Source organism: Buceros rhinoceros, unplaced genomic scaffold, assembly GCF_000710305.1.
Source record: "Buceros rhinoceros silvestris isolate BGI_N320 unplaced genomic scaffold, ASM71030v1 scaffold1440, whole genome shotgun sequence".
Lineage (NCBI taxonomy): Eukaryota > Metazoa > Chordata > Aves > Bucerotiformes > Bucerotidae > Buceros > Buceros rhinoceros.
Window position 1 is genome coordinate 27,586 of NW_010391094.1, and position 24,094 is coordinate 51,679.

Below are 24,094 nucleotides of genomic sequence, written 5' to 3' on the forward strand. Positions count from 1 at the left end.
GAATCTTCAGCCTGTCCCACTTCTTGTTTGCTCAAATATATTCTGAACACCTAATTGTTTGATATAGCAGAAAGTAATAATATTTAGAAGAAATAATACCTGTATACATTGTCATAGCTCCGTTTTCTTAATGGAGCATCTTGCAAGCGAAAGGCAGCAATCTCTGAGATAGTAGTCTATAAAAGGTGATCAGCGACTAGATGGTGGCAATTTAGATGTGAGTTAGTGATGTTAACATTATGGTAAACCAAACTGGCTACCATTTTGTTTTGTCTTCTGGGTTTGTGCTAGAACATCCTCTTTTTCCTCATTTCACCCCCTCTCCCAATCCTGTTGTGTTTGGTGGAGAATTATTAGGAGTGGGCCTCCGGTGTGAAGATTTCTCTTTGCAATTACAAAAATAAAAAGGCAACCAAAATTCCAGTAGCTTTCAGTGTGAGACTCCTTGTTTCAGGTAGTATTTTTAATGTACCCAAATGGATTTCCTAGTTGGAAAGATGAAACTGTGTAATCTCTTGTAAAATAATATTTTGCAATATTAAATGCTGCCAGCTTTGCCTTGTCTTCTTCCTACACCTCTAGACGAAGTCTCAACAGCTTTTGGTGGAATGAAACAAATAGGATCAGTGTTTAAAAAAAAAGAAAAAGTATTTTCCAAACAAAACGTGTATGGTGTTATCCTTGATTTAAAGCATAGCTCTCACCAGCCTCTCCAATAGATGTACCACAAACATGTAAAAGCAGTGCGGTCAACCAGGTAGTTTACTTTAAAAACTATTTATTTTAGGGGAAATTGTATGCCAAATTCTAAATTTGGGTGCTTTTCAGGAGGATGACATTCAGAAGGATGTCAGCCAGTGATGTCCAACTTGGGGTGCGTGGATCCCAAATGGTGTGCAAGACAGTCCATTGGGGTGTGGAAAGAAAATGTGTTTTGTACTGTTAATAAGTAAAATTGAAAAAAAGTAAGATAGTGTTTAGTTCATCCTTTTTTACTTTGATTTTTGTGTGTGTTTTATAATATACCTAATGTATGTATATAATAATGTACATGTATATAATTTATAAAAATACCTATATAATTTATGTTTATACAATATGATTTATCAATATACATATATTGGGCATGAATACTTAATATTTTACTGACAGGGTTCGTGGTCAAAGAAGTTTGGAGACCGCTGTTCTAAGCTACCTCATAACACGCGTGTTTTTGTCAGTTTCTTTGTCCTGCTTCTCTTTCCTACTGGAAAACCTCCTATTCTCGTGTAACTTTGAGTTTAAAACACTGAGAACAAACCATTTTGCAGTTTTGTTTTTAGTTGATCAGGTTCACCTCACTGCCTGTATCTGAGGTTGTCTGGTATGAACAATTAAATTGTGGTAAGATTGCTTTGATTCTGTTGTTCCAGTATTAAAATTTTAGCAGTTACACTTTTATATGATGTCAGAATTGAAATTTCCAGGAAATACCAGCCTCTTTTAAATAACATGATGCTAGTTTACTGGTGTTCATAGGTTGAATACAAAAAATAAAGCCTGTTTAAGCTAAAAACCTAACTTTGGAGGTCAGATGCAATATTTGATTGGTTGAGTTGTCCATATTACTGAAATAAAAAGTGTGGAACTGGCTAAATTATATCTGCATCCTTGTTTTCATCCTTATTCTTCTCCTTCTGATCTGCGTTCTGTGTGATCAATTTTTCAATTTTTTGTTAATTTAGAAATTATGAGCTTATTGACCTGTTGGTTACATCGTAAGTTATAAAACTAGAAGTCATAAAACTGATTAAATTGTTAAGCTTTTTGCTATACACAAAGTGCTTTTCAGTTCAGGTTTTGGGAAAAATACGTGTTTTGGCTGTTTTTAGTAATTTTCCTGCAATTTTAACTTGCTCAAAAGAAGGCAGTAGCTCTGGATATCTTTGTTTCTCTAGTTTCTGTGGTAGGGCACTTAGTGCTACACCCACATGATGGATTCTTGTGTCGCTTGGGTCTTGTGTCAGCAAGACTCAGCATTTTCTGAAAATGTCCTTTCTAAGGGGGTTTCTTCCCAAAGCTGTCTAGGAAGTTCCTGCTGCATTACATACAGCAGAAGGAAGAGACTGGTTACAGCGTGTCTGTTCCTTGGCCCAGTTGTGTCATAATTACAGCAATGTGAACCTTTAACATAAAAACTTACAAAAGCGTAGTCCGAAAGCTTAGCCTTCTCCCATGGTCCAGGTGAGGGTGGGGTCATTGTCTTGCTGCATATGGAGGGTTTTCTGTTCATTGATTACTGTCTTCTATTAGGTTTTGATACGCTTGGATATTTTAAGTATTTTTTTGTTTTGATTTTTCCCTTTCTCTTAGCCGTGGTGTCTGTAAGAATACAGGAGCTGCGGTAGGCTGATGTTGCTCCACCTTTTCCAGACACCGCATTTAATTTCTTAGATGGGAGTGAGTTACTGTAATCATTAAGTGCCTCTCAGAAAAGGCGATTACATCAGCAGAGCCCCCTAGCGTGGATTCAGCAGGTGACGGCAAAACCAAGTTTTTTGCCTTGTATGTGAATCATCTGAGTAACAAAGGCAGAGCCAGGAGAAACACTTTCATCTTGGTGCAGCGTATGCCGGAGGGGACTTTTTGCTTGCCTGGCAACATCAGCCAGAGGGGTAAGAATTTTGGTCCCACACTGAGGTGGTCAAAGATGTCCCTGCTAGCAAATGAGTTACTGACTCTTGTCTCAGTTCTTTCTCCTCTTGGGTTTTCTTGTCAAGTCTGAAAGATAAGTGATCTGTTGGCACTGAAAATGTTTCAGGTAAGTGGCCTGCACAACGTGCACCCAGCGTTTGTGTGGGAGCTGAGGAGGGCTTGGGTTTGGTGCATGTTAGATGTGCCGACCTTTGTAGCTACCCCTAAAGAGGTCTGAAAAGTTTGGTAAGGTTTCCAGGCCAAAGTGCTCTCTCTTATTACAACAGCTAAAACAAAAGGCAACTGTTGGTCATCAGATTTCCTGGAAAAGACGAATTTGGTATTGTGTTTTTGTGCTTTTTAAAAAGTTTATCCAGTGAATGTTAATGATGATCAGGTGCAGGTCTTTTCTGTATATACCTTTTGCTTTTTGATGTGGTATGGCTATTGCATGCATTTCTCCCTGCTCTCCTGATGTTTCGGCATTTGAATCTTGACTCCTAGGTGAAGCAGTTCTGGAGACCCCTTGAGGTGTCTGCAGTGTTTGCTATGTATTTTTACAGGTGAATACATCTAAGTAACTGGGTCAAAATCCTGCTTACAATTCTGTGCTTTTATATGAACTATGATATTCCTTCTTCTTTAATGATATATTTTATAGATTTTAGCTTAGTTTCCTTAGGATTCTGGAGTTGTCAGTCATTTATTGCTGTCTCCCAAGGCAGCAGATTTGTTTTCCTGGATGTTTTGTGAACAGAGGTGAATGTGTAAGAAGAGGAAGTCTGCTGATTCCTCCTAAGAAAAAAAAAAAAGCTGTAGTATGATCCTCTCTGTCACTGGATACTGTTAAATCTTGAGAGTACTTAAACAGATTGAAATACCTAGTTAGTGGTGCTGTACAACTCGACAACTTCTGGAAGCGCTTTTGACTCCTGGTGACATAATGAACTCAAGACAGCTGCAGAGGTGGCTTCAGCATCAAACACACTGGTGGCTGAGGTTTTAATTGGCTTCACCTGTCCAAACATTCGGGTGGTGGCACTGGAGGCAGAACCTGACACCTTCAGTTATATAAAGAGGAAGGAGCCTGGCTTCACTTTCAGGGTGGTAAGAAAGATTTGTGAGCAGTGCTGAGAGTCAGTTTTATTTGCAAAATGATATGAAGTTGTGCCCCCAAAATATGAAGCCTCAAAAAGCTCCTCTTCAACATACAAAGCTTAGGCTACTTTCCGCTACTTAGACCAACACCGAATCTCTTTCATAGCAGTAGGTGCTTCAAAGTGACTAGAGCTTTCAGTGTATACTCTTCAGGATAGGAAAAAACTAAGTAGTTATAGTGCCTGTTGATTGTTAGGTTTGAATTTATAGAAAATGGGAGTATATTTAATCAACCATCTGAAATGCAAAGATTATTTTGTCGGGTGTTTCAAGGTATCTTCATTAATTAACTTTAGGACCTACATTGCATCTGATGCCTATAAATACACTTTCATATATTCTGTAAGATTTTAAAAATGTCTCTGGTGTGACACTGCTCAGGAGTGGAATGTGCCATGCATCTGAATCCTGATTAGTTGGCTTTATTTCAGTCTTCATTAAGATGGTGTGACCTGTGGGTTCCAGCTGATTAAGTCCACCGATGGCGCAAGTAAACCTCTTAAGAAATAACTTCAAGACCAAGGCATACCAGTATGCAATTGGTTGTATTCTGAGAAAAAGTAAACCTTTTTTCTTTTTCTTCCTTTTCAATTTTTTGGGGGAGCAGGGGGAATGAATGTTGAAATTTTTGTTTTCCAGAAAGAAGTCAGATGTTTTAGAATGCTAGATTTTCAAGCTGCTCAAACAAGTAGAACTTCTGAGTGTTTTCCACTGTGTCTCCATAGAAATTCTTTCCTCCCCCCACTACGTTCTTTCATATTTAGTTTCCATAACCAGCACACTATTGTGAAGGAGGGGAAATGCAGGGTAACTGCAGGGAAGCCAGCCAATCACTCCAGCATCAGAGCAGACTCCAGGGCTTGCGGAGCTAACCTTTGTGACCTTCACAAGGGGCCTCTCCGAGGAGAGCCGTTTTTCCTGCCTTGTAATGGTAAAGAAAAAACTTGGCAACTCCTTTGATCAGCAAAGCGAAAACAAGGAGAGCAAGGAGCAAATGGGCAGCTTTGTGCACAAAACTGCTAAGTCAGTGCTGGCTTTCTCTGTGCTGAGAACAGCGTTACCACCTTACATAGAACATGTATGCGTTTCTGTAGGGTCTTGGCATATTTGTGGCATAGTTTTAGAAAATCCTGTTGTTCAAAACTAAGGGAGAATCTTGGTTGTTGTCAGTTACGGTGAAGTGAAAGTGTTTCAACTAATAATTTACAATGTGAGAGTGAGGGAACTTTTCCTTCCTTGTTTCTTGGGGCAAGATGTTTAAAAGAGGAGAAGGAATTGCACAACACTTAAAAATAATTCTAGTGTTGAGAGCTGGATTTCTTATGTATAGCTGGCACATATTTTTTCCTGTAAAACTTACTGCTTCACAGTTTCTGATAATGTTTTTCTACTTCTCAGTTGATGCCTACAATGCATTTCAGATGCTTAGTAGAAGTAACAGTTGTTTTTCTTCGCAAGTATTTTGACTTGTATAGATTCAAAAACAAAATCTGTTCTTACATAGGAAAAATTTTATATCGGCTTTTAACTTCTCCTTCATTGTGTTCTTTTTACTACTCTTCAGCTGCTGATCTTCAATACAGGTGTATCCTTCTACTCTCCGTTACAATTCCGAGTCTCTCTGATAAGTTGTGTTCTTCCTCTGTAATAGTTTTCTGCTCAACAAATTGAGATATTCTTCCACCTGAGCTGAAGTGCTCTGCATTCTTCCCCTGCCTGGGAGTTCAAGTGGATTCACAATGTTTTTATTCAGTACTCCCATTCCAGTGAGAGCCTGCCTTCCAGCTTAATCTCCCAGACCAATATATTTCTGTCCAGGGAACTCAACAGTTCATTCATTCTCCACAAGAATTCTTCCTGTGGTTTGTAAACTTGCAGAGTTCAACCTCCTTCCTTGGCTATTTCAGCTTCTCTTCATGAAGTTTGGCTCCTTTGGAGGTGTTGATATTACCATATTGGCAGATTCCTCTGCAAGTCATGTTTCTCCTTTTAGACTTCCACTGTTCACTTTCTTTTGATGTGTCATCCTTTCCTGTGCCACTCCCTAATTAATCATCCCTAGTACTGTGCTGAAGTGGTTCACAGTGATTTTCCTGCATGACTGAAAATAAATAATCACCTCCCCAGTTACGGAGCTGGGTCAACCATATTTCAGATCTTCCTCGTTCTGGAGTGTAGTGCCCTTCCATTTTATGAAAGTGCAGAAGTTTGAATGAGTTTCATTGTCTCACAAAATAGCTACAGGTTCAGTACTTAAAAAATGTATTGGATCCTTGCACAGTTCTGGATAGCATGCAAATTAATTTTCTGTGGGCCCAATTAATTTTTGTGCAGACTGTTCTTCAGCAGCTTTAACCTGCAGGACATCTGTTACTTGCATATATAGAGTGATTTTTCAGATAAGATACATCGCATCTGATGAAGTTACCCAGGAAATGGATTTGCTTGAAGTCTCTCATCAGCAATGAATGTCTAAGTAAATTGTAGCAGAGTGACTCCATCAGCAAATTCATTTTTCTTGTGTTCACTGATAGTGATAGGGTCTCACTGCAGTTACTGTATGTAGGGGACAAATCCAACACCTGCCTCCTGCCTCCCTCGTTGATTGTGTTGACAAAATCAGCAAAGAGCAGTTCCTGGCCTGCTCTGTGAGCAGGAGGAGCGTGCCTGCAGGCCTTCCTCCTCCTCTCTCATGTGGAAGCAGTGTTGGCAACAGCGGCTTCTAGTCAGCTCTGTGCGTGCTCCAGCACCGAAGGTGGTATTTGGCTGCTTGGGTGATGCTTGCTGTCCAAGCAGCTGTTCCCTCTAGTAGAGTAGGTGAGTTACTGGATAGACTACTAGATTATACAGAACTACTGCGGGCAAGATCCGTTTAGTTAATCACGTAAGATTGCAGTTGTGAAAAGCTCAGAATATGAATAGTCAAGTCAGAGATGAGGAGAAACAGAGTGCAACAAAATGGGGACACAAAAAATAGGGCCCAAAAATAGAGCCACTCAACTCCAGGGCATTGTCTGTCTCCTGCAGCATGTTCTTTGCCCTTGTTATGCTATACATGAAAATGCAAGTAGGTTTCTTGTAGAGAAGAACATGATATTGTCAGATCTGTAACGTTCCTTTTCGGTTCTCATTTGAACATAAATACCTGTTTTCTGAAGAAACAGATTTCTGAAAATATCTTTAAAGGATGACAAGGTACCGGAGAAGAGTGACTAGAAGGTGTTACGTGCCAATTTATAGAACTACTAGAGTCACAGTATCTAGAAAGTGATTAATTTCTTTTTAATGTACAGTTTACCTTTAAAAGGTTTTGAGATAAGATTTATAATTATGACCTGTGTAGTGATATAAACTGATTACAGAATAAATTTTAAAGATAACACTAAAGAGCGCATGTTTGCTACTAAACTTTGAGTGATAAATTCTGGAAGCAAGTTGCTGGGTAAGTACCTGGAACTGTAAAGTGTTAAACCACAGCTCAGAAAGCATTAGCCAAGGGAATGTTTACTTTTTCAGTTTATTCAAGCCTCTCAGTTCAAAACTAAAAAACTGGGAGCTGAAGAGCAAAGCGGTTTATGTCTTTCTTCCGTAATTCTGAATACGATATGGATGTGAAAAAACGGGGTCTGTTTTAAAAAGTTTTCAGTACGTGGTGACTAGAAGCAGTTGGATTTCAGATCAGACATTTTATGAGAATGTTGAAAATTACTGGAACAGGTCAGAGCACAGGGTTTATGTTATCAGTATTAAGTTTTAGCAGGTTAATTGTGGGTGATTACGAAAGAATATTAAAAAAAGATATTGAGGTTTTTATGCCACTCTTGATACAGCCTCCTTTTTTTGCCTGCAGAGACTGGATTATGTCTTCTGATCTGAAGAAATTACTGATGTGTGATGGTACATATTGGTGCTTCTGAGATCAGTAGCAGAGTATCTTCCAGAAGTGGTTTATGAAACAAATACATTTTGTCTCTGGAATATTACATGCTAGCTAGTGAATGAGCCAAACCCAGCAAATAGTAAAAACCTAAACAACCTTCAGAGCTTGCACGTACAATTTTGTTAGAACTGAAGGATTTAAAACAATTTTGGCCGCCTGGTTGGTGGGCAAAAGTAGTCCGGTAGGGTGGGGATAACAAGACTTTAGGCTACAGAAAGTCTGTCTTATAGAAGAGGTTACAGGAACTCAGTTTGTCCAAGAGTTCAAAGTAACTTAGTACTGATTGAAAACAGCTTCTGCACTAGCACGGGAATTTCTGAAACAGTTTATGAGTTTTTCAGGCAAAAAAAAGAAAAGCTGGAAGTTGATAATGGTGGCATTTGGAACTGAAAGGGAGCGGAGGAAAGGGATGGGTCATCGGGAAGTGCTGACTAATGGGCAGCAAACACTGTAAGGGAGCTCTTGTGTTAAGAGCTGGCCTCGCTTCCTAAAAGGAAAATGAACCCCGTGCTATCCAAGCATAAAGTCTGGATTGAGGAATTCTGTAAACTGGACTATTAGAAAGTGGGGCGAGACTGTGCTGGAAGGAGAGCTTGATTATAATGATGTTCTTAGCCATTAAAAAAGACACACCAGTAACTTCTGGGTGACCTGTATTCTCATCTCTTTTGTGGGTAGGATACACTGGTATCTCTGTACTAGGGACACCTGTTACTAGTGAGCATGATTTTAAACACTAGACGTATATTTTATGAGTACATGGTCTTCAAATATGCATGTCCATAAGTAAATATAATATTATTCCCTCTTCTCCCACTGCAGCAGCACCCCCTTCTCAACCCCCAATGGCTGAATACTGATTTTCACAACTAATAGATGAAGACTGCAGGGATTCTAAATTTGAAATTAAGTTATATTAAGTTAAGGTTGTAATTTTAAGTATTTATTGGGAACTTCAACTCTTGTTATAAATGTCTTGCTGAAAGTTAGTGACAGTTGGAGATCTGGGATTTTTGTTTTGTTTTGAATCTAACAGTAGGGTTGAACAGTTTCTAGGTAAGTGCTTCACTATCTTTATTGATAAAACATGGTAGTTGCTAATTTTAGCAAAGTCCTTAACTGTTAGGTATCTCTAAATGAAATTTGTACTTTCAGAATGGTTGGTAATTTAAACTACGTGCCTTTAAGTTCTGTGCTTAACACATTTTGTAATCACCGTTTTTAATTCCCTCTACACCAAAAGCACTCAGAAAGCTAATCAAGTCACTGCAAATCAAATACAAAAAAGCTGAAGCATTCTTATTTATTATGTTGATTTAATTGAATAAATTAAAACTTAAATCACGTTTCAAAGAATACTTTATCATTTATTCGTAGAAAGAAGGTAGAGTTTGGTTTGCTGAATGGTGATTTCACTGTCCAGCTTAAGGTTTCTCTGTTGCTTCTGCAAGTTCTTAATAATAAAAATAGAAATGAAAATTTCCATTTCATAACTTCTGAAACTTGCAATGACATTTAAATTCAAAATTAGTTTTACTTTGCATCGTTTATTTAACAATGGGCTTCTGAAATATTTTTTAAACTGATGGTGGTCTTTAAACTCTTTGTGACTGGTGAAGGCAAATGTAAAACCTGGAATTTGAAAATCCTCAGGTTGAAAACATTTTTAGGTCACTTTTAAGAATAAATAAAATAGCTATTATATTTAAGTATATTATACATTTAGTTATTATAGCCATCATTTTAAGTAATAAAATCTAAGTAGCTTAATTTATTCTCATGCTTTTGCCCTGCATTGTCTTTGGCACTGTAGGTTAACTGGGTAAATAAAAATAACTTTTCAAAGCAGAGACTTCAGGCAATGTGTTGTATCTGGGTGATGAGAGATCCGTTTCTTCTGGTGCACTGCAACTTGGGAAGTCTGTCTCCGGGGGGATTAAAGTGTGGGGGATGAAAAAAGAGTAATTTGCTGGAGAAAAATAGAGTATGCGAGATTGCCTAGAGTTAACTGAGCAGGTAGGTCACAAGTACTGACTTGGGCAGCAACTTGCTGTTGGAAGATTTTCTTCTTTGTTTTACGTGGCAATCTGCAGAGTCTTCAGGGACAAGAGTAATTGCCTTCAACCTCAGCAGCACTTAGGGTTTGTCTGAATTGTAAAGTAAAAAGCTCTCCCTGACTCCTCATAAGGAGGAGTGAAAAAGGGTTGAAAAAACCCCTGTAATACAGGAAGGGGAACATAAAAAAATAAAAAACCAAACACCATGTAAGTATAAAGGAAAGAGAGGAGCTGTGGTTTTGCTAAGATGCTGTCTCAAATGAGGGAAAAGATAGTCCCTAAGAATATTTGTATGACTAAAACTGAGAACATCTCATCAGCTGTTTGATTTAAGGTGTGAAGCGTCAGTTCTGAAGCATACATTTAAAATACTTATCAGTATTAATGATTTTAATGGCAAGAGAAACAGCTTCATTTATACTTCGGAGCAGAAAGATACACATTCATTTCCAGTAGGTCCTACCTAATGGTTTCTTAAAGTCTGCTCATCCTGACAAGGCCAGCTGGGAGTGATCGTTGTCTGAACACTCAAGCAACCAGTCTGAACTGCCCTTTGAGACTTCCTACTTAGAGCAATAAGGAAACAACCTTAAGAATCTTTTTATCTTAATATTTTGTTTTCCTTGGTGGTGGTTAGCCTCAGGGTTATTCAACAGGATCGCTAGGAACCCCCTTTAGATATTAAGGCAGCTGGCTACATCAGCTTTTATTGCAGCATGCATAGGCAAGCCTCTCTGACTTGAAAACCTTCAGGCAACCAAAAATAGGGTATGTATAAGGGGGTGTAAAATTGCCTGCCTCCTGTTCATGCAAAAGAGGCATTTGATTTCCCTTTTGCTTTCTTTGTCTTCTTTTAAGAGCTTACCAGGGAGAGAGAAATGAGGTAGAGTCCTAGAGGTAAAAGAACAAGACAGTGATAAAGGATGCTGTGGCCCATTGCTTCTGAAAACCTTCTCTTAATATTGTAAAAGTTAGTGTTTCTGTAATCTTGGCTTTAGTCTTACAGAAGACAAAATGGTTGCATCTTGAGAAGGTCTTCTCTGTTTGCTAAGCAGGAGCATAGGAAGTATATATCTCTAAAGTTAAATGAATCCAGTAATTTCACTTGGAATAGCAGCAGAGACAGTTCTTCCTTTAGATTAGCCTCCCTTGGTGGCATGTCTTTATCTCTTTCACTTAGGGAGAGAAAGAATGAATTCTGAGTATGCTGAGTGACATAGCCATGGGAAGCAAATGTCGTGACTTCAGGGCCAGGGTAGAGAGAAGGGAGAGGTTTTCTTCAAATCTAGCCTCTTTTCTGCTGTGGAACTGAAGTTTAAAATTAAATAAATCTGATTATACATAATGCGGTCACAGCATTTAGCCCTTTGAAGAGTTTGGAAAGGATTGAGCTGGTACAAGGACTGGAAGAGTAAGAACTTTTGTTCTTAGTCTCTGTAATACTGCTGTTTCCTATAGTTTTCAAGGTAATGGAAAAAGCCCTGGAAATGAAAATTCCTTCATACTCTTTCTTTTTTCTTCACCCTGCCCGAAACTCAGAAAATAATCTTATTTGGGAAATCCACAGAGGAATTCAAGAATGATGTTTCTGAGAATCAATTTAAAACACTTCTAAGCATTGTCATACTAGCCTTGTTTTTCTAGATGAGGTCCTTGAGTGCAGGACAGCAAGAGGGACAGGAGGAAAAGGAATAATAAATGCAAAAATAAGTGTGTTATTGAATCCTTTTTTGCTTTGAAAAATGGCAGGTGTTTCAAGAGTACATTATAATAACAGTGGTGCTAGCTTGGCAAACCTTTCAACATGGTATCATGCCTCATCTCTTCTATTAGTTGTGCGGGTATGAGACTGCTACTGCCCACTGTCTGTTGTAGCATTACGCACTCTGCAGTGAGGACCTTTCCGTGAGCGCTTTCTTAAGAAGGGCAGTGCTGTTCTGCAGCTTCAAAACAGCAAGATGTTTATGATCAGAACAGTAAGCTTAGTATTAAGTCCGTGGTGTGGGTATTGTGCTCCATCTGCATGCAGGCAGTGCTAATAAATACCTGAATATATGAACACCTTCATGTCAAATTCTGTATTTTGTGTATCTGTAAAATCTCTCCATTTTCTGTATCAGTGTCCACAGCTTATCGGCCATGCTGCTTTCAGAAGTTTCTGGTAGCTTGCAGCATCTTGCAAGCCACAAACACTTCAGGAATAAGTTCCAGAGGGATTTGTAGAACAACTTGCCTGATTCTTAGTGACTGCGTGCAAAATCTATCTATGCACCAGTTAGACTTGTCAGAGACATTTAAGGCTTTTCAGTTCCCCTTCCTGTTTGTTCTAGTTCACATTCAAACCATTAGTTTGCTGCGTGAATTTCTGCTGCCTGTGACTGTAATTATGCAGGATAGCATATATGGTTCTGTTTCATCGTTTCGATCAAGGAGCTGGAGATCTAACAGGCTCTCCTTTCACCTGGTCAACAGGATGTTCGTGCCCACCATTCTCACACATTTTCCTTGTGTTCTGTCTCAAAGGTAATGAAATCACAGTTGTGACGCAACACACAATTGCACTCTGGACAGCTGCATGTTGATTTTAGCGTATGCTTTTGCAAGCTGAAAGTAGGGTAGAGCCGTCTGTTGTCATATCACCCATATGCTCTCTGTCATCACATGCCCATGGTATGGTTTGGTGAGGACATCTCCAGTAGTGTAGATGGAGTAGTCCAGCACAAGCTTTGTTTAGTTAATGCATAGATATCCATCAAGCGGAAGAAAGAATCTGGAAAATTTGAAACTACATTCATATTATGTATTGCAGCAATATTCAGAAGCTTGTATCTGTATTTCTTTGAGGCAATTAGACCATGCCTGGAGACATTACCGTCCTTAAGAGACAAACTGTTAGGAATTCTAGCATTTTTTCCTGACGTTTTTGGGAAGCAGTCAGATTAAGAAGTTATAAATTTTACTGCTCTGTGCTTTTATTTATATTAGGCTGTAATAATCCTGAACCCTAAGGATTAGATTTCTGCAAGTTAATATGGAGAGGACGAGTGGAAACACAGTGCATTCCCGAGCGATGGGTGGACTGTCGTCTCTCAGCAGATGAGATTTTCAGTGCTGTGTGACCAACAGCTTTTGCTTTTGTTGGATTTGTTATTTACAAAGACAGTTTGAAAGTCCTTAAAGGATCTTGGGCCACTTTAAGTGGCTAACAGTGGTGCAAAATTAGGGAACTGTTTATGGAGGAATGAGTTGAGGGTAGAGATAATTGCTAACAAAGCTGTCTCATTTCCCTTTCAGGCTTTTCTCTTTGTTGCTGCTTGAAATCGAAATTTGTGTAATCTCAAACAATGTATTAATGCTTCTTAAGGTATAAAATTGTAAGTTTGCTTGCAAATAAATCTACTTCATTTTTCCGTGAGTAACGCCTAATTAAAAATTACCCATATCACTGAAGATTTAGTATCATGGTTTAATATTTTCCAATTCTTGAAATCACCTGAATAGGGTAGAAAAAAGGGTGCACAAAGAATGTCACAACTTCTACCCTCAGACAAAGCTGAATCCACTCCATTGTGTGTAAGGGCATCATCAGCCATAACCCAGAAATTTCTGCATGCTACACTCCCAGTTTTTGAGAATGGTAATCAGAGCCGTTCATGCCGAGGCTGTTTCTACTCTAAACTTTGTCTTTCATTCTAGTTCTAAACTGAACTGTGAAAAATTCACCTGTGGGGTCCCCATGCCCATCTGCTGTGTCAGTCTGTTTTGGCCTTCCTAGCTATTACCACCCTTCTTAGGAATGTGCATCCAGCTCTGTTCTTGAATTAGCAGATACTGTCACTGCCACAGCTGCCCTATGGCTGCACCACCACATCTGTGATTCTAACCTGTGGAGGTTAGGCCTCTGCAGAAGAAGATACTCTGGTTTCTTCTCTGTGTACTAGAATGATAGCTAGGTGAGTATCTTTCTGGTAGCCTACACTGCCTATGCACAGGACAAGTTTGTATAAGACATAGCAAAGGGGTTGGTTTGAGGTAGATTTTTTTTTTTCTTTTTTTAGACAGTTTATGGTAGTTTCAAGAGCAGAAGTTCTCACATTCTTCTTGCACCAGCAGGAGAACTAACTTTCAGGATATACCAGTCAAGTCCTGATGTCCTAAAAAGGACCAGTGATAACTGCAAAATAATTCAGCAAAATAATCAGTGAGGAGATACTTAGTCTAGTCATGATTCATATAATCTCTGAAGTTCTTGGATGAAAAAAATGGAAAACCTTTCAGAAAACCATGCATTATGTGGATTAAGGAAACTAGCTGAAGATAAAGGGAAAAAAATAAAAGAATAGACTCTGTAGCTCAGTCATTTAAGGTAAAAAAGATTCATAGGTGCCACGCATGTTGATGGAGAAATTCTCGTTGTGGACTAATGAAAAACTGAGATTTCACACCAAGTTTGGAAAAAATTAGGCTTAGCTTCATTAGTGTGCTTGCTTGTGTTACACAGAGACTTTCCTATCTCTCCACTGTACAAGAAGTACACAATGCCAAGTCAGCGGTTTTGATAGGTCTGTCATGATGTGGTCAGTGATGTGTGTTTATGTTTTGCTTTTAATAACACCCACACCCCGATTTCTAGTGAATTCCTAAAACAGTCCCAAAAATCTGAAAACCAAAATCCGAGTTGCTCATCTCAACTTCACTGGAGTCTGGAAGTAATCTTCTTACAGACATAAAATATGTCTTGTCTACGTTGTAAAACACAAGAATTACTTCACTGAGAGATGCTTGCGTAGTTTTTTATGGGTTTTATACTGAATAACAGCTTGTCTTTCTGAACATTTGTGACTGTTGAATCCTGGTTTTGTAATGACTGAGAATTCCGTTGTACAAAGTCCTCAAAGTACCTTGAAAAGTGTACAGGGGCCCTGTAGTTGCAATAAATACTGTGGAATATCGAAACCAAAAGCCTCTTAGATAAGCCTTTCTCAAAAGATTTAAATTATTCTTTGAGTGTCCTTTGTGTGTTAGTTAATTTTTGTCATGGCTTTCAATAGTGCAATTCATGGCTTTCCAGTGCAGCCACAGGAGTACAAATGTGAAGGTGTATCACACTCTCTGCAAAGGCAGATCAGTTCTCCTTTTACGAATGCTTTTATTTTATTAGTCTATTAGCATCTAAAGGTTATTTTCAATAAAAAGTTACAAGTACGATCTTCTACAAGTAAGATCTCTTTTTTTTCTGTTGCACTTTAAAAAAATGCCAGAAACCAACAAACCCATCAACAAACAAAAAAGGCTTCATTGATTTGATATAATGAGCTAATGTTTTTTTGAAATCTTGAGTTGACGGTAGTGCTTTATCAAGATGTGGCTCAGGTCATGTAAAATAGAAGATACTGAATGTGAGGATTGAGGCAGTTGTCATGTAATGCAGCTGCTGTGGAAAAAATCTGTTTAGCGTAGTGTTGGTGTCAGAATTCTTGTTATATCCATTCAGACCTTTTCTGTGCTGCTGTTCAAAGCAGAGGGGAAGTTTTTTACCTGAGGAGAATGTCCTGATCTCATACTTAACTTAATAACAAGAAATACATAGTGTTCATACTAAGTTACCCTGGTGTACATGCTGCAGATTCTGAACAAAATGAAGACCCAGATTCCTTCCCGCAGTACTTATTTAAACATTTATTTAAATAAACAGTTATTGAAACATTTCATCCATGTAAGTGGGGATTTGCCACTTCGTATTCCGTAAGTTGATGAGCATGATTTGGAAGTTGTGGAAAAGAACCAGTCTGTCGTGATGTGTTTTGGGTGGTTTCTTAGTATGTAGCATTCAAAAATTCAGGATACGGAGCAGGTAAGATATGTGTAAGGACTGTGGTTTGATGGACGCTAAAGAGGAGGGTTTTGAGGGAAGGTGTGGGTGAAATGGGTATGTAGGTTACAAGGCACAGAGCTGAGTGGGAGGGGACAAAGAGTTTGCCTTATTGAACCAGCCTGATGATTAGTATGATTTTAATATAATCAGTGTGCTTGCTTTGAAACTTTTCTTCCATGGCCCTTGCTCTAAGACAGCTGCTGGCTGGAGTTCAGTTGATCAAGTAAGGAACATGCTGACTTTCCTCAAGTGACGGTCAGCTAGGGAAAAGTTGGAAGCTGCTACCTAGAATAGCTATCCCTGTTAACTCCTCTGTCTGAACATTAACCGTGCTTTGCGTTGTACGCTTAAGCAGTCTTGAGGAATCAATAATGATGTCCTCTTGCTCAAAGTTGGAGAATCTTGTAAAATTGTTTCCTTCATAGTTCATTCATCTGTCCTGTATTCAGGTATGTTTGGAAAAATGGGTGAATGTTGTTTCAGTGGGTTCCTACAGTTAACTGTAAAAATTGTTCTATAATGCAGTGAGAGAACTTTTCTCCTTGTGTTTCTTAGTCTAGGCTCAACGAGCATATAAAAACAAAGGGTATAAAATATATACTGTAGGTAGATATTTTAGAAGTTCATAGAGTTACATGGATTTTTACAGGAGGTAAATGCAAATAGATGAATGTGTTATCACGGGTGCTGTGTTGTTTTCCCAGTTTCCACTGTTCCCAGAACTGAGCTGAGCAAACACAACAAATCAGAAGGGAGGAGTAGCACATGCTGGTTCTGTAATTTAAACACATGGTCTGTGAAGCATTACCATGCAGTGTTTTTACATCTGTATTATCTTTACCTGCTTTCATTGCTTTGCAAAGTTGACCAGCAGAGAAGTGAAAAAATGTGCTCTAGGATAAAGGTTTATGTATAGTCCAGTATATATAGGAATATACAGTCTTTACTATGTTGTGCTCTGTTTTATAAATAAATAGGCTAAAAAGGAAATAAAGAAGTGTTGCTGCATGTGGCATGTTTCTCAGTGGAGCTGAATATTGGAAAACACACACAACCAAAGTCGCAGTGTGCTTAACAGCACCTGCATTCAATGAGCCGTATCGTGGAAACTTCCAAGGCAGTGTCACCGTTCGAATTAATGCTGTAGTCATGGGGGGGTGTTCCCGTACACAGGGCAAAACTGGCATTAGTTGCCACATGTAGACAAAGTAGAGCATTGTTTACAATTATATTTTTGTGTGAGTAACATTCCCACCTATTTTGTGACCCTACTGCAGCATGTCTGTAACTCTTTGACCTGGAATTGTTTCTATGCATGTTTACAGAGGGTAAAATACACATATCTTAAAACCTCTGTAAAAGCCACTTCATAATACCTTCTACCTTATAACACAAAGGCCGTCAATGATTAGAAAGTGATAAATAATTCTACGCAAGTCATTGATTTGGGGTCTGCCGCCCTATTTGATGTTCTGAATCTGTGTCTATTCATTCTCACTTGTTTGAAATTATGAAGTAGTTACAAAGTTTAGTATTTTGGGGGGGAAATACCAACTTTTTGGATATCAAAGAACATGTTAAAACCAGTTAATAATTCAGTGGAGCACATTTTTATTAACTGGATTTGAGGGAGTTTTTAGTAAGTTTCTAGGCAAAGCAATTAATTGCTTAGGGAAGGAAGAAAATGATATTTGGTTTGTTCATCCAGTTTGACCTATGATAAGGTCTTAATTTCTGACCAGAGCTCCTGGATGTTGTGATCATGTAAACACATAAACAACATTTGGGATTCATCTCTTCTGATGTCACTGTATTTGACTTAGTTAACTTAAGTTCCCCCTTCAAGGAGAAAATAGGTCTGATTCCCCTTCAACACGTTCCTTAAACTGGTCAAATGAGTTACATCCTAACAGTGCTTTTGCAGCTTGCATTCTTGTTGGTGGAAAGCAGGGTGACAAGGTCACATGTCAGTGCCCACAAAGATGCTAGTGTTGAGGTGATAAATAGGAACTATTTGTCCCTTTAGAATATCTAAAATAATACAATACCAGCTCCTAAACTTGAACATGCTTTAAAATAGGAGAAGCTGTGAATTGGGAGCAGCTGCCGCACAATTATTATTTAATCCCAACAGAAAGAGGGAAGATTAACAGCCTGCTTGATAGTTCGGTACAAACACACATGGATCCGCCAAGATAGATAAAAAACACAAGTGCAAGACAGAGGTGCAAAGCGGGAGGTATGAGTTGGAGTACCTAGTTTTGAACTCAGGTCACCGGTAGAATTTATACTGCCAATTTAAATGTTGTAGTTTTGCTGAAGGAAATGGAAATGGGTATTCCATTTAATCTAGAAAAAAGTAACTTTAAGGATTATTATTGTAAGGAAAGAATGGTTCCAACTTAATGATGCATTGGATTCTAATTGATTGCAATGGTATTTGAATCTGTTTCTAACTGATACCAGTTCTAAAGGAATTGTTAACAAATTTTGTTGTCAACGTTCAGTTTAGTAGTAGGTTTTATTTTTGTCCACATGTACTTCTTGGAGCAGTGTTGCTTAACAGCATCAAGATAACATTGATGCTTGTTATGAGTAGCCCGGTTTTGATATTCATTAGCAGAACATGCTGATCACATACTCAGAAGGTGAATAACCATTCGTTACACTTTTGAGTATTCATTGACTTGAACGCTCTTGTGAATGACAGTGCTGAATGTACTTTCCATTTTTTTCAGAACAGATAAATCTAAGCTCCCAAAGTTTTGTAATTAGGTTCTGCCGAAGACTAGTTCAGTGGTTTGACAGTCCAGCTGTCCTCAGCTTTTCACATGAAGCACGTCGCTTTCATACTACTGCTCTAGTGTGACTGGTTACTTAAATTAGCGTGGAGAGACTGTTCTATTGTCAGTGCTGTAGTCCATCAAATAATCCAAGGACGTGGTCTATGCACAGAAAGTCTGGGAAGAGTAGTGATTACTCACTAGCCAGTTCATTACAGCTCCCTAGGCACTAAATATGAACTCATCGTGACAAGTTACTGGACTGTGCTTGAGATTCCAGACATAACTGGCTTGGTTTGAAAGACTCTGAAATCACGTTTGAAAATGACACGTAACTAATCAACAAGAAAAGGAAGAGAATGTTTAGTTCAAGCATACAACATCTAGTTCTGGTACAGCAGTTTAGCTTACAATACTCATGCTGAACCTTATCTCACCATTGCTCTAGCGCTGGTCGCTGCAGCTATTTGTTGGGAAAGTGGTTGTGGCCAGAGTAAGTGTGTCAGAATCTGACATACCCTGATGCTTGGAAAGAATCCAGAGTGTTCTTGCTTGGTTTTGAATGTGGCTGTTGCTGCCAGGCTTAACCTTTTGTTGTTACACTTTCTGTGCTAGCAGGTCATTGTTGTGAATGCCTGACCCTCCTAACTCTCGCTTTGTTTTGTCTTAGTCACATTGATCAAACAACAACATGGCAAGATCCTAGGAAGGCCATGCTTTCGCAGATGAATGTTACAGCTCCCACCAGTCCTTCTGTGCAGCAGAACATTATGAACTCGGCATCAGGTAAGCAAAATTTGTGTTTACAAAAAAGATCGTACAAATTAAGATACCAGTAGCTATGTTAATTGGGGGGAAGGGAGTCCAAATCTCAGGATCATCCTGCTGTTTGTCCTGATTTTAAACTTTCAATTTGTTGATGCCTGATGCATCAAGCAAAAGGCTGATATGTGAGGGAAAAGAATTTATATAATTTTTAAGATGTCAACAGAAAGTGTCCGGCAGTTCTTTGGTTTCTGTATTTATTTTTTCAAATGGATGATTCAAATATTTAAAGAAGCAGAGTTTTTGTCTAATTCCTTCTGACTGAAAATGCTGTTAAATTGATGAAGACCAGAATTTCCACTAAGTTGGCGTCAATTTGTTGTGCTTTTGCAGTGATCTTCTGCCTCCCCTTGCTCACTTACTAGACTAGGTATGCTCCTATTCATTTACATTTCCTACATTTGTTACAAACATCTGATTTTTTTTTTTTTCCTGTCTTCCCTAAATGAATAAAGCAAACACCTGGAAAACCTTGTTTAGAAGCAGAGGCATTTTGGTTTTCCTCTTCATTTCCTGTCATTTCCAAAATCATGGAATCATGACGATTTTTCCTCTAGCTGAGGAAGTCTGGTATCTTTTCCTGGAATATGGAATTGTTTTTCAGCTAGTTGGGGGTGGGGGCTGGCATCACTAGACAGCATTAAACAGTGCTTGTTCTTGCAGTAGAATCTGCTGTATGTTTTCAGAGCTCTCTTTGTCCTGATGATGCCGAGGGCAAACAGATAAATTTGGTGCCACGCTGGTTTGACTGCTGCGCTCTTCCCTATGCTTTGTCACCTTCTGTCTGTCGCTGAGATTCATGTTTTATTTATTTTCTCACAGTCTGATTGTATTTTGTGTACGTCTGCTGTTCCTGTATTTCACAGAGGTTATTCTCTGGTGCTGCTTTTCGTTGTCCGTTAGACAGCTTTGTTTCGTGCTGCAATTCATATGCTGCAGACAATACCAAAAGATTAACAGCCGTGACCAAACTGTGCTGTTCATGACTGAGTGTTGGGGGGGAAGCTAATCAAACTTTCTTGCTGGCTAGGCCAGGAGGTTGGATTATCCTGAAACAAATGAGAGTCCTGTTCAAGTTCAGGAAGTCATGATTCAAAGCAATTAAGATCTCAGACTCTGATGTGAAATTAGAGTATCTGTGATTATTTTTACTGTAAATATATCCCAGGAGAAACCTGCAGTAATAGAGAGGACATGTGTTTGCAGGGACACGTCTGAAGAACAGAGAATAGGAGAAAGGAAACAATTCCTTTTGTCTGTCTTGCCTTTTGACTTATTAGTGATAAAACTATTGAATATTGACATAATTTCTGTATTCTAATTTAACTATTCAAATCTTCCATTGTACCAAGATTCGACAGGAAAAAATATTGATAGTGAAGTAGGATTCACTTTATATACTTAGAGAAATCAAGAGTCCTTAGCAAAAATATAAACTGTTTAGTTGTAAGGGGTAAAAATCTTAAACAGAATCTAGCAATTGGTGCATGAGGATTGTTTTTGCAAGAAAATCAAGAATTTACGTGTAGTTGACAGATGTAAGTGTGAGAGAGTGATCCTGCATAGATATTGTTGCTCAAGCAATAAAGAAGAGATGTTTAGGTGTGTTCTCTTGTGACTTAAGCACTTGAATACAAGTTCATTGAACATTTATTTTTAATTTCACAGATGATACTGTATTGAATGTGCACTGAAAAGTTTTTTTTCCCCAGTGCTCTGAATTTGATAAAGTGTGTGAAGAAATCAGAACTTTTGTTTATATTGAGTTCGTGTTTACGTGACATTGCTTTTTTTTTAAGCTTAAATCAGTTGAGGTTCTATGGCTTGGAACTGGCTCTGTGGATGCACCTGCTTACCTTTAACTTACTTGCATTTAACAAAAGTCTGGTTTGAATTAAACAATACTGAACCTGCTTTATTAGATATGATTCTATTTTTGATATCTAATTTGGCAAATCTTCATATACTAACTTTAAATTGTGACTGTATATTTGTTTCTCTAACTTCTGAGTTTGCAGTAACCTCCGCTTCCTTGGTGGCCTTGTAAAAAACCTTTGAGAGAAATGGAAAGAATCAAGTAACTATGTACCACTTCAGCTTAATGTCATAAATATAAGTGCTAAAAAATAAATCTGAGTGCTAACGCCGTAAATATAAGGCTACTTAAAATGTTCTAATTTGGATATTCATCCACAAGAACTAGGAAAGTTGAGACTTTTAAGACAGAAGTTTCCTGTTAAAAAATATTGCTGGCAATGAGACATGTCCTAGTGCTTTGAGCGCCTTTCATGAAAGACATAAGGGAAGGACCAAGTGTAAGTATTGTGACAGCTGGAGGTCACTGACTTGCAAAAAATATGTCCAAAATGTCACAAGGAGGAATGTTTTTCGTTCTGCACAATTCGTCCTTGCATAGCGCTCGTTAATTGTAGCCCTTGATCAGATATTACTGACCAACTTTTAGTGTGTTTAATTACAGACTGCCATAGCAGTTTGTGAGTAGAGTTGCTGTGGTAAAAAGAGAGAAGATTTTTAGGACCTGTCTTGAAAGCCATTAGAAGCTGACGATAAATCTGTTGTCTTTGGGTAAATACCGTAAGTGGAGTTCAAGGAAAATGGGAAGAAATGAAAACTAGAAGACCTTGTAAGGGTGAAGACAAGTCAAAAGAGTTTAAAAAACCCCAAACCAACAGAGAGCAGGTAGTTTAGCATGTGGTTGAGATTTTTAAATTATTTTTCCTGAGAAATCCTACCTCTTGAGGCAGGTAAGACTGGATGAAAATTCAGATATGCTGCTGCTAGTTACATTTCTTTAAGAAAATGAATAGGCATCTGAACCATTTTTTTTCCTTAAGGCTTTACAGGAGAAGCTATGTTCTGTCCTGATTTTTTAAAAAAAAAAAAAAAGTAATAACAGTACATTGCTCTTCTGAGGAACCCCTCCTGGGCACTTCTTACTGAGGTGAAGTTACAAATATGGAAGTAAACTCCCTGTTTATTATACAGTTACAGTTGATACATCAGAGGTGGGAGAGCATTTATATACTTCAATTTTTCAGCTACTTTTACTTCCTGAATCATGCTTGACAGCACTTCTTACTTCACTGTCTTTTGCTTGCACGTAAGCAATTAGCTCTGGAGCAGATCACCCGTCTTTGTCCTGTTTTGTCTTTCCTCCTACGCTGCAGTTTGGAATTGGGCTTCCCACGAAAGTTTGCAGACCTAGTGTAATTCCGTTGCCTCTTAGGCGAAGGCTGTAGTACCATGTTAAAGGTCAGTAGGAAAATGGGCACTCGAATTCATGACTCTCGAGGTTTTTCTCCCCCTTGGAGGGGTGTGGGGGTAGGGAGCAATATGCCAATAACAAAAACAAGTTATAGTTTTCCTCTTAGATTTTTACTTCAGTTGCAGATTTCTCCTCTATTTAACCAGCCATACTACAAATTCTGCTTGATGTACAGCCAGCACTGTGTATGGAACTCGAGCCTGTAAGTAACTGTATGACGGTAACGTTCATTTCTTTCTTCATCTGCAAAAAATGCCCTGTTTTTAGTGGATTTTTTGGTAAGTTTTACTGATTTGACAGAATAAAGGCAGACTTCAGGTGAATTTTGTAGACTTTGATATAATTTTTTTAAAGTTTTGGAATCACAGTGACAATGATTGAAGGAAAAAATTCCAGCTTTCACCAAGAAATTAGGAGGGCTCTTAGAGATTAGTGCTTTTATCAGGTGAAGGAGATTCCTGCTATTGAATTTAGGTGTTCGAGTTCCTAGATGGTCCATGCGTATTCCTTTAATATCTAGATGCAGATGCCCTCTAATATGCATTAATCTTTTGATAAAATACTTTATTTATGTTTATTTTACAATTAAATATCAGAAACTATAGGGATTGCAAGATTTACTTTGTATCCCAGCACAGCTTGAATCTATATCACATTTTTTGCTTTTCTTACATGTTCTGTTGCTTTCTATTTACCACCAGCAAGCTCTGCTTTGCATTTAAGACTGTTTCATATGAGAAAGCAAAAACTCACAAAAAAATGGAGCTGTGCACCAGAGACATGCACACAGACTTAAAACTACATGTATTTATGTTAAGTTACACCGTTATATAAATATTTAGTTACAGAGCTGTGCCTTATCAGTAGTTCTGTAAGGATAGCTTACAGTTGGAAATTGGAATCTAATTTTTGGATAACCTCGCCTTTAAAAGGACCACAGTGAGTGGTGAATTTCCTAGAAGGATTGTCTCTCCCTGGGCAAATAATTTAATAAAATTGTAAGCTTATGGTTGTGATTGTGTTCAGTTCAGCTAGGAGGCACCAAGCAGAACTAGTAGGAGACCATGCCACAGGGGTATTGTCAGTGCTAGATGTTGAAAAGGTTCAAGGGGAGACTGGAAGAGTTCTTGAAAGAGAGATCCTTTGGCATCTAGTAAGTAAACAGCATCTGGCTCAAGAAATCACCTGAGGTACATGGAATGCAAGTGACTGTTCAGAGCCACTGTACATTTTGGGTCTATATGTTTATTCAGTGCTTTGTTTAAAGGCATGTAGAGTCTGACAGTCACTAAATGGACGCTTTCAGCAACAAGATCTGCCCATCACACCAGGCTAAGTGTCTGGGCTAAGTGGACTTTTGGTTAGACTCAGCATAGCTGTTCCGGTACAACAGGCTACAGTAACTATGGACATTTTACAGCAATATAGAGTTTATAACTTGAGTCACTTAAAAACGTAAGCTAATGCTGGGATTCTGCTGAGCCTTTTTGGGGAAAA

General features: G+C 38.4%; 1 protein-coding gene across 1 annotated transcript in view; it reads left to right on the top strand.

The window, feature by feature from the left end:
- The window catches only part of YAP1 (Yes-associated protein 1), a gene marked incomplete at its 5' end in the record, with an annotated part of 84,787 nt that overhangs the window by 25,531 nt on the left and 35,162 nt on the right, over positions 1–24,094 (top strand). The window contains 1 exon segment of the mRNA XM_010140020.1: positions 19,157–19,272. Within this exon segment, the coding sequence (XP_010138322.1) occupies positions 19,157–19,272 (116 nt within the window).